The following is a 17895-nucleotide window of genomic DNA, read 5'->3' as shown; positions in this document are numbered from 1 at the left end:
CAGGCTCAGCTGCTCCCATCCCAAGAGGCCGCACAGGTTTGAGAGGAATTTTTTAAAATTTTTATTTATTTCCATCTTTTTGCCATTAATGCAAAACATACATTTTATATAATCCATGTCACAACAATCACATGGCAAAATCATATTGTATTCTGAGAGAATAGAAAGTTAAGAAAAACCCTTTGAGGAGTTTAAAGATAAACATGTTTGCAAAGCAGGCTCAAATCCACCATTAACACCAGATATTATTATGTGTAGTGTAAGGATCAGTGGGATATGTATTTCATGCTGTACACGCCACACAATTAAGAACAAAACAGGTCAATGTTTTCTTGATGACTGGTGACTATGTTGTTGCGATTTACTCTGTTTCCTCATCATCTGAGCTCTGTGCCACCCTGCTCGCATGCTCAGCATAGTCAAAGGCAGGAAATTTCACATGGAGCTCATTCCACTTAGTGCATTTGCTAATGGACTTCCCGCTCAAGGTCACCACAAAGTTTTTCACGTGAAGGCACGGGCACTCAATCCCGCGATACGACATCATCGAACCCCATCTCTGCAATTGGGGATAAGAGTTAAAACAGCACAAAGAATGACATGGTAGTATATAAAGGGTTACTCAGAAACATGACTTAATGCTCCCAGGTAAGAGTAAGGCAATGGGCTAATATATAACAATGTATATAATTGTTTATGACCTTGACTCATCTCCTGCTCTTCTCTGTATAACAATGCAGAATGCAGAGTTTTCCCACAGTTTTTAACAGTTTATCTGAAATTCACAACTTTGGAAATTAAAGGAAAATCTAAAAACACAAGCATTTACCTGCCCACACTGTTTGCATGCTATAAAGCCCTGAGTCTCATAATCTAGAAGTCGCTCTTGAAGGGATGTGTTTTCTGTCCGAATGAAACGTTTGCTGTAAAAAAAACAAAAAAGAAACTAACTAATCATCACAGTGACACAGTTTGTACATCACTAAACATACAAAAGCCTCAGAATAATGTCCAGTTAGGACTTGAGTTAAGACTCAAAAATGCAACTCGTACCAGAACTGTGATGTAACATTGACTCTGTGCATGTTTTCGATGATCTGGATGTCTTCACCGGTGCAGACCTTTGTGCTACAGCCTCGGCAACTAAACTTCACCTCAGATGGATTCATGGTTTTCATGTCTTTCTGCCTTTTCTTTGTCATTCTCACCTTCTCCTCCATTATAGCCTGAATCTGAAACTCTGTGATCTAATGATAGAAAAAAAACCTCACTGACAATAGTCCTATAGCAATTTGGGATTTCAGTTTGATGAACACAAACAAGTTTGAAGTGAACGTACCCGTTTTTCATAGTCAGCTTGATTTAAGGCTCTGATTTTATCAATGGCTTTGTTCATCATTTTCTGGCGGTACTCATTGACGGACTCCTTTTCAGCCACCCCAGAGTTCTTCACTTCAACCAGAGTGTAACTGCTGTCCTCAGCTCTGCCTCTGCCTTGAGCCTGAAAACATAACGATACAAAGAAAGTGTCAGAATTACTAAACCTAACATTGATGACAACAGGGTGCTGTTTTCATTGACATCACTGACCTGAATCATAGCGATCTCATTGGTCACAAGGCCATATCGGATAACAAAATTGCAGGCCGGTATGTCCAAACCTTCCTCTGCCACTGTTGTAGCAATCAGCAAGTTGACATCTCCACTACGGAATTTGTTCAACACCTCCTTTTGCTCTGCCTGATTATGAAATATTGGATTATGTTATGGTTATGTTCAAACTGAATTGGAAGTGTGTATGATGCAAGAGGCAAATGTAGGGTAGTTTCAGTACTGTGCACTCACGGAGGTCATTGGTTTTACGACACTCTGGTCTCCTCCTCCGATGACATACATGGCCTTCACTCCAATGTCAGCAAACTTGGGGTTTTCCTGAATCCACTGACTTAGAGCGATAGCGCTCCGACGTGTTTTGGTGAAAATTATCCCTCTGGCCTCCTCCCTGCTGCTGAACTCTTGAAGAATTTTACTTCTCAGTTTTGACAGGCTGTCATTTTCAAAATCGGGATTGCCTGCAAGCTTCTCCAGTTCTTTCTTATTTTCTGCAGAAAAATGGATTATAAATAATTGAGGTCATTTCTTTGTATTATTTTGAATTTAAAGAAATTGTGTGACATTTTGGGAATTTGTTTTATTCTCAGTCTCTTGTTTTTCTGGTAAATGTTTACTGTAGCTATAGCAAGCAGCAGGTTATCCCATCGTACCAAAAACATGACAGCCAAAATCCACCTACTAGCACTTCAAATGATTATGCTGCATTTTTGGCACTTAACCCTTCCATTAAACAGCAACTTGTCAATTTTATACAATGGAGCAATTAAACAAACTGTTAATTAATGAGATGTCAAATACTACAATACCATTAAACAAATTGAAGAGGAATCTTTCAGTTTCTGTGACTTGTATTTCATGCTCCTCGTCTACAGTTGTTTTTTTCTTCATCTCCTCCTCGTAGTGTTTGTTCAGGAAATGAAAGGCATCATGCATGCGAATGGTGTTGCTGAGATTCAGGCCTTCGCTGTATTGTCGAAGGTGCTCCGCACATACCCGCACTGTCTGGTCTTCCTCTTTTGAGGCTAAAAGGGATTGAGAATGGCTTTACATCACTGGGAGCCAGCTTAAGATGGACAGGTAGTTAATATTCCATAAAATGAGAATAATGGGCTATAAGTTGTGCTCACCTTTTCGCTCTAATTGAACAACCCACTGTTCATAATTCTGAGAGCCAAGGTCACAGGTGGGACTCAGCTTGGCATGGGTATGAATGGCATTCATAATATTCTTAATTACATCACCAAAGGGATCCTAAACATATATATAAGATTATGCAAAAATGCATCATTCTTGTCATTCTGTAAGCTATTAAAATGGTATTATGGGGCTATCTAAGAAACAAATGTACCTCTCTTCTGTCTTCAACACTTAGAGTGATCTTCCTAGGATCCTTTTTGTATTCCCCAAGGCTCCTGGTCATGATTTTGAAAGCATCGAGGTTTGCACAAATCTATGAAAGGAACACAGATTTACAGCGTTAGAGTGTGTCGTCACCCTTTTAGATTTCTGCTTGCCTAACACAGAGTAAAAGCCAAAATGCTGTTTTCAATTTCTTTTTTCTCTAGAGGTACAGGAAATGTTATGGCTGCCCTGTGTGCATGGGTAGTGTGGAACAGTGGAAATATCTTGGCAGAATCAACAGGCTCCTCGCTGGCTAAGACAGAGAAACTGGGGCAGGGTTTAGATGAACAAAAGATGAATAAGAGACTGCTGTTTATAGTTACACATAAATATAAAAGGCGTGGACACAGTTAAAACTGTAAAATTTCATCCAATATAACAAAAACACAGCAATATATTTATTTATGCTGATAGGTTGTTGTTCAGACTGTGCCAAAGAGGATACATTTTTGAATTGGCTATATATTTTTCAGATTGCATTGGCTAACATTACTTGCATAAAGCCTCACATGTACTAACACTTCTGTCTACACAGGGAACAGACAGACAAGAAGGGTATTTACTCGCAGAATGTGCTCCTCTGCTTTCTCCATTTTGTTTGCTCCCCCAACCCCTGGGGAGGCAGTCAGGCCCAGGATCTGAGGGAGGGGCATAGGCTCCTTCTGGTCCTTTTTCAGGCGTTTATTCTTTAGCTTCTGTTTCAGGTAGCGCATCATTATGTGGTTGTAGACTCCTCCCTTCTGAGTATGGTGACACTCATCTATTACGATCAGCGTCAGATCTGCATGAGCAGTGGACAAAAAAATAAATAAATAAAGAATGTAGACTGTAAATGAAGTACTGAAAGATGAAATTGTCATGCAAAGCAAAGCAGGGTGACAAAGACCCAGTTTGTGGCAGTATCAAGACTGCTGGATAATGTTCAGTGATTCTTCGTAAAGCATATTGTTTAGTAAAACAATAACAATGACATTTGTAACTGTAACATTATCACCCAGGGACTAAACTGCTTACAGCTTTCTGTAAGAAAGACAACAATTTTCTTAACCAAGCCTTTCTATTTCTATGTTATTTATTTATATTTCTTAAATAAACAGAGGTGATTTTGCTTCACAGATTATAGCATCTTTCACTAACAGAAACCCTCCCACACAAACCAGCACATTCCAGGCACTTTTGACGCAGCACTTTAGGCCACACAGTAACATATGCTGGTAAAAATGGTGTACTTCAAAAACTACTCCAGTCAATTTGTAGTTTACAAAGAAAGGTGGTTTATAATAATTTCTAATCACTCAAATGAACAAATTTGCCCAGGGTGATAAAGATGTGTCCCTAGGGGAAAAAAGTATGGAGTGGCAGCTTGATGTAGTATGGGTGATAGAAGTTCTCATGAGGGTTTGATCAGCCACACGCTGATGGCTTGAACAGACATGTGGCCTGGAAACCAGGAGATTTTGGGGGTGGGGGGCTGGGGGAGTACATGCTTTCAGGCGTTTCAATAAACAGCATATGTTCCACTGAGGTGGCTATTCCACCTTGGACTGCTGAGTGCCAACAGGATTTGCAGAGCAGGAAGACTTTGACAAGATCCTGTCAGCTATCAACAGGGGAGATGCTGCCATGAGTCCTCCGGGTGGCTTTCTATTCCAAAACTTGTCAGGGTTTTTGGTTTAAGCCTGGACAGATTTTAGATGAAGGTTGGAGATATATTATGGTCATAATTAATTATAAACGTGCTTACAGAAACTAAACTTAAAACTATTGAGACAAGAAAGGCTCGTGTTCCCTCTTTGTCTGCTCTCTATTAGTCTTTACTATGGGTTCTTTTTTTCCTGAATGGTGCAAACTTTAGATCCAGCCCCCACTTCAACACACACATCCGAGAAATTCACTCATTCAGCATCTGGCACATCTCACTTCCCACTTACTGTAGTAATCTTGTATGACTGGCCTGCACATGTTTTTGTTTGTCATTGTGTGTGCTATACGCCCTCTTCCTGACTGTTTGTTGCCTAAAGCACCTGGCTGATTTGTAAAGGGTTAACTTTCAGTTCATTCATTTTAATAGGACAACTAAGATAGGAGTGGGGTTACAATACACACATGTTCAGTGTCTGTTAACACAAAGTGGGATGTAAGACCCACCTTCTTTGTTTCTGTTGGGCCTTTTCTTGTAAAATGTTTGAGTTTTGTTTTATTACCTGCTTTCAGTCTTTCTTTTCCCCCATCCACTTATGTTTACATCTAACCCAGAATTACCCAGAAAAACAATGTAAACACAATTAGAAATTGTATGAAGTTAAACCTCCATAAAATAAATGTACGTGGAAGTCATAGCATTGTGTAACGGATACACTGTTCTTTCCTGAACAGGATTGAACCTTGTTTTATAAGTGATATAACAACATAAAACCTACCACTTAGCTTCACCCCTTCGTCCTCTCCGTTGTTATCCCTCTCCAAGTAGTTTTCCAGAATCTGGGCAGTGCAAATGATGACGTCATTTTTTTTCACAATCTCTGTGAAAGAGATTTTGAGCTGGGAGTCTCCACTGACTCTCTCCACTTTATAGGTGGGCTTTAGAAATGGCAAGAACTCCGTGGAATAATGCTGCTCAACGAGAGGAACCTGTAGGATATCAGAGCAAATCAATATTTATTATGATGATGCAACAAAGTGACAAAATCTGACAAAAACACGTCATTTATTTTATAAAAATAATGTCTCATTGTTTGTTTTACTGCAAAGCTCCTGCTGAGTTATTTATCATTACAATAACTGCAGTATTATGAATTCAATGACAAGTTCCTTCCAGAGCCACAGAATGACCCACAATGATGAGTTCCAGTCACATACATTTTTCCTCAACTGCTGTAAATCTCAACTAAATTATTTTACAGTTGGAAAATCTTGAATCCAAACTGGAACAAGAAATTATGTTTTTTTGCAGTGCAACGCATTTTAGAAACAAAGTGCAGGGAAATATCTAAACCATATGGAACATAATGTGTGGTGAGCTGACCCACATGTGCAAATTGGCTGGAAGATTGTTTTTTTGTCCTGAAATTCAAAAAGGACTTGAAAAGGAAAGAGGTACTGTATGTTACCATAACTGGGCAAAACCAGAAATTAGGTATAGTGGACTTGGGTTGTAGTACCTTGTTCACCAGGATGACTACCTTCCCCGATCGCCCCTCTGCCCTACCGCAGTCCAGATGTTTTTTGGTAATATAAACTGCAACTCTGGTTTTACCACTTCCTGTTGGGAGGCATATGATGATGTTTTTCCCCTCCAAGGCAGGTCTAGCAACATCCATCTGATAATCTCGAAGAACAATATTAGCTTTTTCTGGGCCTCCAGCTGCTGCTTCTGGGTCAGTTCCATCTGTAATGCAGGGCAGACAAAACTTTTGTAAATGGTAAATAGTCACTTATATAGCGCTTTTATCCAAAGCGCTTTACAATGTTGATTCCCATTCACACATACACTCACACACCAATGGTGGTGGCTGCCATGCAAGGTCATCACCTGACCCACCGGGAGTTCAACTTGGGGTTCAGTGTCTTGCCCAAGGACACTTCGACATGTAGCAGGGAGCAGGGATTGAACCACTGACTCTGTGGTCCATGGTCAACTGCCTTACCAACAGCTGTCTGTGTCAGCATTCCACAATTACCATCACTAGCAGGGAAAGACTGTGCTTGGCACTGGTGGTTTTGGTCTTGTAATAGAATTTCCTTTTTAATGCTGCCTTTAAAAAAAATGGCCAGAATCTTCCAAAAATAATCACACATTAGGCACCTTCTTAACTTTTCAAGCACACACCTGCATGTTTTGGATCAGTCCCTTTGATTTTCTCAGATTGTTACTACTGCATCATTTCATCACCTCTCTTGTCTTATTTTCCTGTTTGCATGGGCAGCATCCTTAATGACGTACTTCAGTCTGACTTTAAGTTGTTGGCATGTTATAACTCATTTGCTCTGTCTAGGCCAAGGATAAAAAATGACCAAGGAACTGTGCACACTGTGTACTCCTCACTATTGCCTTTCTGCTCATGTGTGCATAAGGGCTCTACATCCCCCCATTTATGAGTTCAGGCCCCCACAAAGTTTTTTTGTTTAGTGGAGACAGCTTTTAATTTTCCTTCTCAGACTTAGTATGCCAAAGTTCAAATCCTCATTCGAACAACTACATAAAGTAAACGTGTCTGTACCAATGGAAACATGGAGCCTTAACAACAATAGGAAATAAACAATGGCCTATTTATTCCTGTGAGCTTTTACCAGCAGTTACTATAATCTAAACTTGAAAGAGGTTAGTAGACTATGTTGAATATCATTTGAACAGAAACAGAACCTGTTATTCAGGTTGTATTAGATTAGTAAAACAAAATTTAAGATCCACAAACTGCACTGTAACCCCCTATTAAGAAAATAAGAGAGACTTCTTCTGTTTCTTCACTTTAGATAATTATTTCCACAGCCTCATTAGCCCAAATTTTGTGCCACGTATCATCAAAACAGTGCAATATAATATTCAAATTAAGTATGATATAAACTATAAAAAGTGTAGAGGGGAGAACACTCCACAGCTTAAACTTCTCTTTAGAATTCTTTAAGATCTGCCAATACAGCCAGCAATGTGGTTTTCATTTGAAGCGCTAGCTATGCTCTGTCCTCTAAGACCTCCGTGTGATTCATTGTGGTACACACATGGAACATATTCCTTGGTGTCAGACAGGCAGGACACAAAAATTTTCCGCTTGCAGCACGTCCCAGTTACACTCATTCTGGCTTTGTGATACTAAAGAATGACTACGGACCCAACATCAATTTTTCTTGCTGTGAGTGTGATGTTTGTGTGGGCTAGCGGGGCAGAGCAAAAACAAGGTTTTTGGATTTCTAACATGCTTTAAATACTTCGAGACAGTAGTGTCAAGGTTATCAGTCAAGTGAATTGGTCCCACCTGATTTGGATAGCTCCAAGCTGTTTGGCAGTTGTGTGGATTTAGTGCTCATTGCTTCGTACATGTCTGAAAAGATATCGACCAAGTTTCAAAATCAGAGTCAAGAAAGCCAGGAACCTAAAGCTTTTTTAAAAAGAAAAGTCCCAGTTATTCATCTCAACATATAGTTGGTTATGGACATTTTCAATGCTTTTGAAAAAAAAAACTAAACAAAAAACAAACTGTAGATCTATATGGACAGACAGCACTAAGGCGGAGCTTCTGTCCACTGTGGAATTTTCAAATTCAGCTGATATTACTGATATCTGTATATGGTTTTGTTTACTGATGATTTAAGGTGCTTTGTAAGACCTGTGGCTTCATCCTGGGGATCCTCTGATAAAGGCTCTGGGTTATCACAGCTTTCAGCTGCTGTAGGACTCTCAGTTGTGACAGTTTCACTTTGTGTGGGTTCATCTTTCATTGAAGACATCTTCTCATCTGAGTGTAACAACAAATAAAAGAAACATTTTGGAAATAAATAATCATTATTCAAAACTAAAATAAGAAAGAAGTCTTGTTACTCTCATAAGGAGTTATCTCCAAATTAATTAACCCTATAAAGCTGTAATACTAATGGGTGTGAGCTGCTATAAAGTGAGTCACCTTGTTTATCACACTCATCTGATCCTCCAAGAAGCCTGTACAGCTCAAGGTGTTCAGTTTCACGCAGAATATTCAGAAATGTAGAAAACCACACTGGCCGACCTCTCACAATTCTTCTCAAAAGTTCACGAGCTCCAGTCCTAGCTCCTCTGTTTGTTGTTTCAGCTTTAACCTAAAACATAACAACTATGTTCATAAGGTTTTTCTGTCCAGAGTGGAGTGGAATATTCAGAAAGTGCACAGAAGAGTGCATTTGTCTGCCATCTTGTGGTGAAAAACCACAAAGACATACAGATTAAAATTGGATCTAGACCTGGTCAGGTGTGTGACTTTAGAAAAACGAAATAAATGCAACCTGTTTAGGATTTACAAAATCTGACACAGTGTTTTAAGCTGGAGTTACAGTACTGTATTCATCATATCATGCATGCTTTATATGGATAGACCTCGTCGGTAGGGGCTTGGTAAATAGTTTTTAAGATAAAGAGAAACAATAACATCGTCTTTTACTTATTAACACCGTTCAGGACAATAGGTGGCGCAAGAGGCTAAACGGAGAATTTGCTTAAGGCAGACGTTAGTTCCTAAGACTTGGGAGTACGGAAGTAACCACGTCACATGACCAACTAGTGACGCAACTGAAGCTCATCAATGGTTGGCTAGAAGTTGCCATAATAATGGTTACTGTGGAGATTGGAGTATTAAGTATTTGATTATTGTGCTGTTTTATACTTTTACTTCAAACTCTGTTGGGAAATACGGTATTTGTTATTTCTCTGTTCTGATCTACAAGTTCTAGTCACTTTTTAGATAAACATACAGCAGGTTCAGATGGATGATTACCTGCAGCTAAACATCGCAATCTAGTCTGTGGCATCAACGTGCTGTGACACTAATCAGGAGACGCAGTGGTAAGTTGCCCCCCCAGACTTAAATGTTCTTCATATGAAAAGTAACTACGCTTGTTTAATCCATGTAGTAGAGTGACAAAGTACAGTATTAGAGTGATTTAATTATGTATATGGAATAAAACTATAATACATAACTTAAAACCTTAGGTTCCACAGAAACCTGAAATAATATCAACATTTTACCCAACCACCCGCGACGTTGCGGACTGTTGAGCTACACGCACGGCGCGTTGATTGGCCATGTGACATAACGTCGTGGCTTCCGTACTCCCAAGTCTTAGAAACTAAGGACGACTGTTTGTTTATATGTTTCTCTAACTTTGCTACCGAATTAGAAGCGAACTCGACTTGAGAAGTATATTTAAACAGTTAAAATAGACAAAGCACGCACTTTAAAATAGAGGCGTTGACTGTTCTCTCTACATACTGTGGTAATTTGAGACTGAATCGTTTCGAGGTGCAAAATCAAATGAAAAGTGACCTGCAGTGGTTAGACAGTTCAACTACACAAGTATGTACTTACAATTTGCAGATCTTCCTCTGTGAGTAGGCCTTCAGAGTGACACGGCACCGACACCTCCTCGGTATTCATGTTAACCAGCATGGGGCACAGTATTTCGATAAGCCGGACGTAGTAGTCGTTCGCAGCCTCCTCCTCAGGCTTGGGGAGATTGTTTTGCATAATTTCCGCAGCATATTCACAGCCCGAATGATACAGCGCGTCCACGAACGCCGTGAACCAGCCGGGGCTGTGTGGTCTTCTGACGACTGCGTCGATCAGGGAACTCACAGCCGCCCGGTTACCCTCGGCCTTCAGCTTTTGGGTGATCAGTTCTTTTTGTTCGCTTTCGATAAAGTGTAGATGGTCCAGGAGCGACTGCACGGTAATATGCTGTCGCAGCCTGGGCCTAAAAGTTTCAATGAAACGCTCGCACATCTCATCTTCATAAGACGCCATCACGACGCACCCGGGTCCAGGTTTACACTGGGCTGTTACACTGCAGTGTGCTGACAAGACACCGACAACAGTAATGAGTCGCCGTGCTAGTGTCGAGGAAAACGAAACTTTCACTTTCGTTTTTCCAAAAACAAAGCCCAAGAACGAAACCGACCACTAGGTGTCGATGTTAGGGCAGAGCAGGTAGCTTTTTGCACGTACGACATGACCTACATTGTCATGGGTTTGCTTTCATCATGTACATGTGTTTCCCCAAAGTACACAAAATCAATAATCATGTAAAAGTGCAAGTACTTGCTGTTCACTTAAAGGTGAAAATTATTGACAAAAAAAAAATAAGTGTGCAAACAAGAACAGCAGATGGTAATGGTGGAGCTTATTTGAACTACTTCATGTAGTTACAGCTTCTCCATAGTACGACAGCCTTTATCGATTAGTTGATTATTTTATTTTTTATAATGTACACTCACTGGTCACTTTATTAGATACACCTGTCCAATCTAATGCAATCCAATACAGCAGCTCTGCCATGAAATCTACTAGATAATCTAGTAGATAATTCTACTCTCTATTATTGAGGTTGTAGTGGGTAGTGGAGGTGTACGGGAATGCATGATATTAAGAGATGGTTCTAATATTTTGGCCACCCTATTTAAAATAAACCATGGGGACAAAACTTTAGAACCACCTCTTCTTATAATGCCTAAACCTAAAAACTGAGAAATTATAACGTTGTAAAAGTAGAATTCATGGCAAAGTTGCTGTATTGGATTGCATTAGATTGTACACATAATAAAGATTGTACCTAATAAAGTGGCCTGTGAGTGTATATGGACAATTTTACTACTTGCTACAATTGTAAAAACAATGTAATGGAGCAAAACTACAATATTTCCCTCCGAATTGGAATAGTCCAGTAAAGTACCAAATTGTACTTCAGTGCTGTACCTAAGTAAGTATTTATCACCTTTACAACTTGCATCAGTTTACCACTGTTACACGTCCATTAATTCAGGTGGCCCAAGCATCAACCTGAGGAGATGTACACTCAGCCAGAGTAAATGAAACAGCCTTTGTTCGTGTACAGGGACTTTAACCGTAAGTGCCATGTTATAGTTCAGCATTTTTATTTTGGCCAACTTTAGAAACCCACTCATTACACTCACAGTGTAATGTTATACCTTGTACTCCTAGAAAACTATGTATTTTAAACAGTACTGAATTTAATGCTGTTGAAAACACTAAACTGGTCCAAGAAAACTTTGAAAAGTGAATTATTGCAAAGAAATCTTCTACTAATGCACTTTGTATAGCAACTTGTTTTGAACAACAATGACACCACTGTTAAGGGGGGAGATAATTTTTACCACTGTAGTTAAAATACTATAAATGCAATAATAATTAATGATTTATTAGTTGATTATGACAACCTACTGTACATCTGCAAAAATAATGAATAGTATCTAAAAAAAAGGACATTTTTTCACTCTTTTTGTAGTGGAGTAAAAGTAACATAAAACAGAAATTCCTTAAAAGTGTACAGTTCTTAAGCACAGTACTTGAGTAAATGAACCAATTTCCTACCCCTGGCTATTACTATTACCTTTGAAGATGAGGATATCAAACTAGAACCTCATAAAAAAATGAAAGTATTGTTAAAGACACAGTATAGAAAGGACTTTTTACAGGTCACCTTATCAATAATTTAAATCTTTGACAAGTATTACAAAAGCAAAGGGAAATAATTGTATTACAGTATCTTGCAATTGTGGTATTCCCACTAGAATCCCAATTTTTACTTTACCACACAATCTTTGCATAGCAACAATCATGAATATATGTGGTCAAAAGTGTACCTAATGACATTATAGCTATATATGTGCTATATAAACTACACAACACTACACATTATTTTCCCAATTTATAATAACAACAGTCCCTCTAACAAGTGTGCAGTACAGTACAACAATTGTACAACATACTGTAACTGTATTTTCCTATGATAACTGTAAATTGTGCTGTATGTGCGTAAGAAGGGGAAAGCCAGTGACACAACTAGCACTGTGTTTTAATTTATTGCTCCCACAGCTTCAAAACAAACATACTAATACTTTCTTGATAAAGAGATTCTCATATAATTTGCTCAGTTAAAAAAAATACAGTTTTTTACATCTGGCAATGTGATGTATATATTTTCTAACAAATATCTAACAATATTTAATGTTTTATGTAGATTACCAACAAAAACAGCACATGGGAAACATTATGTTTTGTTCGTTATACATGAAGATGCTGACTTAGCATTTGAATTGGTTGTATAGGCACATGACCCTCTCTGGGGCCTGTTTACACAAAAGAACTAACTTTCCATGCATTTCCCTATTCCTCTCCCACCCTCCCCTCACAATGTCTAAGTGCACCCTAAAAGAGACAAGTATGCTGACATCATTTTATATTGTAATGTGCTACTTTGGGCTCATATGCAGTGCAAAACCCATAAATATTTAATTATAAAACATGCACTGTTTCATAGAAATGCCTACATCACACTTGTTTGTCAGGCCCCAGCTGTGGGATAACAGCAGCAATGCTTTTAATTCTCCATGTTATCCTATCTGCCTGGACATGCACGTATGTCGTGTTCTGTTGGCTCAATGTAATACAGTAGGTGCACATCAGTGACAGCAGAAATAATGCACATTAAAGAAGAAAACTACAGTATACTGGATACTGTTCTGTATATTGCAGTGCAGTTGTCCATAACCCCTGAGTCACACTTCAGAGAAGACAGGCGTACAACTACGGATAAGAAAACTGTTCTTTGTAGATCTCTGTAATAATGTTCTATTTCACTAAAAGCTACACAGACAATTTTTAAAGCCTGTTACTAGAGTGTGTATCTGTATTCCACATAGGCTTTAGACTCTTAACAGGCTCTGCAGCAGCAGTGACTGTTCCTCTGTTACTGTTGAGGGTGTTCATGTGGCCATTACCAGGCAAGATCTTCTGTCCCATCGAGTAAATTTACCATATGTCTTTCAGCTATGCAGCTAAGATTTTCATGCATTTATAGTGGTAATGAAGACTAAAAGCAGTACAGAGTTTGGCAAGCTTTGACTCAAACCCATTTTTTTTTTACCAACTTTTAGGCTGCATGTTTGTCTCGAAGCACAGTCAAAACAAATCTATCCCTTGAAGTCATTTTGCCTGTTACTCTGAGGTATAGGAACCTGAGTGATCAGTTGCATTGTGTTTGGTAATGACTGACTCTGGAGAGATAACTTTTCCATCTGCTTACTAAAACCACGAGAAGGTGGAAAAGGTTTGACGGGGGTGCTGGCAAAGTCCTACCCAAATTTCCTTTTTGGTGTATCCCTGGATCCTTGCAATCATGCTCAGCACTCACAGATGCCTTACCTGGGGTTGCTGAGGAGCAGCTGGCTCGAGTCACACATACTGTGGTAGGCCATTGCACCTCCTGGTTTGTTTAGCCACCCTCCATCTGCTGCACAGACTGGTAAGCTGTGGTGGCTGTGGCCTGAGTGCTGGGAAGCCAGGCTTACCCTGGCTCTGCAGCTGACACCAGGAAGCAACCTACGTAATGTGATGCACTGGAGTGTTGGGTAATGGTAGACCTGGGAAGTGTGAGGTAGGTCAGTTAGCTCTTCTTGCTTCACAAGAACTTATGCAAGGAAGGACGTGGCCATCATTTGTTCTGAGTTCATAAATACATTTGTGAATGTAGACTGGTGCACTGGTACTTATGGTCTCAGCTTACGCACTGATACCAATGTTGAATCTGACTTACTTTAGCCTGGCGACCGACTACAGTAACCGTTTGTGTTATGACACAACATCTTCAGCAAAGTCACAGGACAGAGCCCATCAGAGTAAATAGCCCCAGTGAAACAGACATGCGTTTTGGTGTTGTAATGCTAGTTCTATAAAAACAAGGTGACGGTGGATTGATTGAGGAGGTGCTGACCTTATGCAGGGCCAGTCGAATTACATTCATCCTGGCTGGTTGGGCATCAACATAGATGTCAGAATGAAAATGATTGATTCAGTCAGAGGTCTTCTATGTTGATAGAACTGCAATTACAATATGTAACCATTGTCATTATACTGATGACTGCAGTACACACTGCAATGACATTGTTGACCATGGAGAACAGTGTTTTATCCACATGCATAATGAAAAAAAAAAAAAAAAAACAAACTTATTCCTATTACAAAGGCATCACATATTGACAATACAGCTGTCTGTGCCAGCATGCTGATAAAAAGTTGCTACTTAGCAATTACAACTCAGATAGTAGAACACTGTGCTGTTGAAAGGTTTATGGCCTTGGAAACTCTAGATCTGAGACAGGTCTGTGGTGTCCAGTGGTGTTGAGGATGGAATCAGGAGAGACTGGGGAGGAAGAAGAAGAGCAGACAGAAGAGGTTTCAGTTGGAATAAGGTTCACTGCAGACTGTTGTTGTTGTTGCTGTTGTGGCTCTAAATGCCTTTGTACAAGCGATGCTGTAAGGCTGTCCTCGATGGGTGTATTCGCATTGGCCAAGCTCGACATAGAGTCTTTGGATTCCTGAATGGTGTTCTCCATTTTATGGTTAGGACCCTAACAAGAAAAGTGGCAGAACATGTACATTTTAGTTTCCTCGACTGGGTTAAGTTGACCTATGTCGTGCTATGTAATAAAAGTCAAATAAGGTTTAATAATTAATTCGATTAATATCAAAAATAATCAATCTGGTAGCTTCGTATTTTAGAAGAAAAGGTTCTGAATCATGTGTGAGCTATAAAATCTGAACAGCCAAAAGATAATTTTAAGATCAGGAAAAAAAAAAATTACAAACTACTGTATGTTAACATAAGCCTTAGTTAATAAATAAATATGTAAAACCTTTAAAAATCTTTAGTACTCATGTCAGCGTGTACTGACAAATCATTTAGACAGCTTTGATGGTCTCCGGTAAATTTGTGAGTTGAGGAAAAAAATTAGATTGGCGGATGCAGCAAACACTGTGGCAGAGAACCAATTAAGACACTCATTAATAACAGTGTGCAACAGATAGGAGCAATGCATCAGGCAACAGTGGGAAACTGTCAGATTATAGAGATTTTTCTTGGTGATGACATGACTTGTGATTGTAACAACCACCTGTTGCACAACTTCAGTGTAGACAAAAATACAATGATTACGGTACTGTGCACTGTATGTGCAGAAATAACCTCAATCACTGTGTGGAAAAAAGCTTCTAATAAATAAGGTGAGAACATCCTTACTTGAGTTCCTGTATGGCTGAAAAAATGGCTTGCAGTCAGAACAACTGGCTGAACCTTCCCAGCAGGTCTGTGATAGTCTGGACTAGAAGTCACAGCGCTGTAGGCTGGAGGTCCCAGAGTTGGTTGTCTCTGTAGCAGCTGCAGGATGGTCTGAATATCTGACAACAGATGAGACTCCAGCCTCAAGACATACAGAGAGGACCAGAGTGAGACAGAGAGATATTTCGAGAGAATAGGAGATACATGCATAATTCTGATTCTGATAATAAGTGTGGCCATGCAAAGCCTCACACTCAAAACACACTCAGTTGTGCTGAAGTGAGCACTAGATGGAGCTTGTTCCCCTCAACAGTGGATAAATTAAGAGATGGTAAAAAGGTGGAAACACATCCAGCCAGAGTAGTAGACGAAAGACGCTGCTTCTGCTAGGAGTGATAATGAGTTTTGTGTAGGAGGTGTGAATTCAGCGTTTACTGTGGAAATGACTGTACTGCACTCATTTGGTCAATCTAATTATGGCTAGATGTCTTCCAAGTTCTATATTTAGAGCTCCAGGCAGAAATGGGGAGTGCTGAATAACCTTTTAATTATCTCTTTTCTATCTAATATACATAGACAATGTCAAATTGATTACGTTCCTGGTTTACTGTGCTCCTGTACTGCAGTGAGGAAGCATTTGAAGGCTAAATTCGGATATGTGTGAAGATGCGTGAGAGTGAAGGGCACAATAGAAATTCAATTCAGGAGCAGCAAACAAAATTTTCTTGGCTATATAAATGGCTTTGTTGAAGAGGCCGCTGCACCAACAGTTTTCCTATCATATCTCTTCAGACTAGTCAAAGCCATATACACACAAAAAAGACAGAGAAATATTGCGGATCCTGCAGCCAGCTAGCAATAGTGAAAAAAACAAGGTCAGCTACAGTGCAGTTGATAAAATATTTTATTTGTCTTAATAAAATGAGCTGGCCTATTATCCCAGGCACCCTGATGATGTCTTTCATACTGTGACAATCCCATGTAAAAATATCACCTGCTGTTCATTTGTATTGTTTGTCTATGTGAAGTGGCCTGTTGGAAGCAGGTGTGTCATTAAAACTATGGTCAGCCATTCAGCCACAGAATATAATAAGTATAAAAGTCTAATGTGTTTATTCTGAAAAGGTATCATATTTGCTGCACATTAGACAGTATATAGAGTTTCAATTACTGTGAGTGGCTCTTGTTCCAAGGTGTTTCTGGCATTCCTTATTCTCAGGGTCAGATTCTCAACACCACTATGCAAAATTGTACAAACAAACATTTTATACCAATTCATTCCCAAGTTTGAAATATTCCGACTCTACACTGGTACATCCTGCCTCCAGTAGATTCAGCCTCCCACTCCGTGTCCAACAACAGATTTCTGCCAACTGGTTGCCTTCCTCCACCTACTCATGTACATTAAAAAATGAACTACACGCTGCCAGTGTTCGCAGTGAAAATTTAGCTTACTTTTAACAGTGTGGGAGGCGACAACTTAAAAAAGCACTGCATGATCGTTAAGTACCAACTGAAATTTTGATATTAAAAAAATTATAAATATAATCCCAAATTTTAGTGTGCAACAAAAAAACCTGCTCTCCTGCCTTCCAGTTTCTGTATAGACTGCTGTTAATAACAAACTTTCTTGGTTTCTAAATATGTGCCTTCATGTGAACAGTGTAAACACCCAATATTTAAAAAAATGTATCCAAAGATAAGCTGCTGTGGTAGTGCAAAAAATTCTACTGTATTTTCAGGCTTCAGATCAGCAGAACTGTCTACGCATCAGAATTAGCATGGAGGCAAGTGTATTTATTTGTATTAATACTCCCTCAAGCAGCATCAAAACTCTTTGTTCAGTTCACATGAGCTTTATGTCACAGTTTGGTTGTTCAGTTTGTCTTGTTTTTGGGTTTTCCTTCCTTTTCTCCTGTCTGCCTCCAGATCCCCTTGCTCTCTGACCCAAGTCACTTGACTTTGCCCACTTACACACCTAGTTTCACTCATCCTACTTAGTCCTGTATCTCCAAGCCATCTCGCATGTTTCTTGTTTAGTATTAAGCCACCCCAGTAGAAATA

The 17895-nt window shown here is 39.4% G+C and overlaps 2 protein-coding genes across 4 annotated transcripts in view; both read right to left on the bottom strand.

The window, feature by feature from the left end:
- Window positions 1-44: 44 nt before the first annotated feature.
- On the bottom strand, window positions 45-10594 carry ifih1 (interferon induced with helicase C domain 1). The gene is made up of 16 exons (XM_067516047.1): window positions 10068-10594; window positions 8634-8805; window positions 8340-8468; window positions 7989-8054; window positions 6177-6403; window positions 5436-5646; window positions 3579-3796; window positions 2963-3064; window positions 2742-2865; window positions 2421-2636; window positions 1846-2102; window positions 1591-1740; window positions 1340-1501; window positions 1054-1247; window positions 830-923; window positions 45-559 (listed from the first exon to the last, which is right to left on the bottom strand). The coding sequence occupies exons 1-16, from the start codon at window positions 10500-10502 to the stop codon at window positions 362-364; spliced, it is 2955 nt and encodes a 984-aa protein (XP_067372148.1). The 5' UTR covers window positions 10503-10594; the 3' UTR covers window positions 45-361.
- A 1967-nt stretch (window positions 10595-12561) lies between these two features.
- Window positions 12562-17895, bottom strand: part of LOC137133360 (potassium voltage-gated channel subfamily H member 7-like) — a 31052-nt gene continuing 25718 nt past the window's right edge. For 2 of the 3 annotated variants that reach the window (XM_067516889.1, XM_067516890.1), the window contains 2 exons: window positions 15793-15973; window positions 12562-15124 (listed from right to left, as the gene is read on the bottom strand). In XM_067516889.1, the coding sequence (XP_067372990.1) occupies window positions 14843-15124; window positions 15793-15973 (463 nt within the window). In that variant the 3' untranslated portion in view covers window positions 12562-14842. The remainder of the gene's footprint in view (window positions 15125-15792; window positions 15974-17895) is intronic. The other variant, XM_067516891.1, reaches the window with a different exon arrangement.

Source organism: Channa argus, chromosome 9 (assembly GCF_033026475.1).
Source record: "Channa argus isolate prfri chromosome 9, Channa argus male v1.0, whole genome shotgun sequence".
Taxonomy (NCBI): domain Eukaryota; kingdom Metazoa; phylum Chordata; class Actinopteri; order Anabantiformes; family Channidae; genus Channa; species Channa argus.
This window is presented reverse-complemented; position numbering and strand designations above follow the sequence as displayed.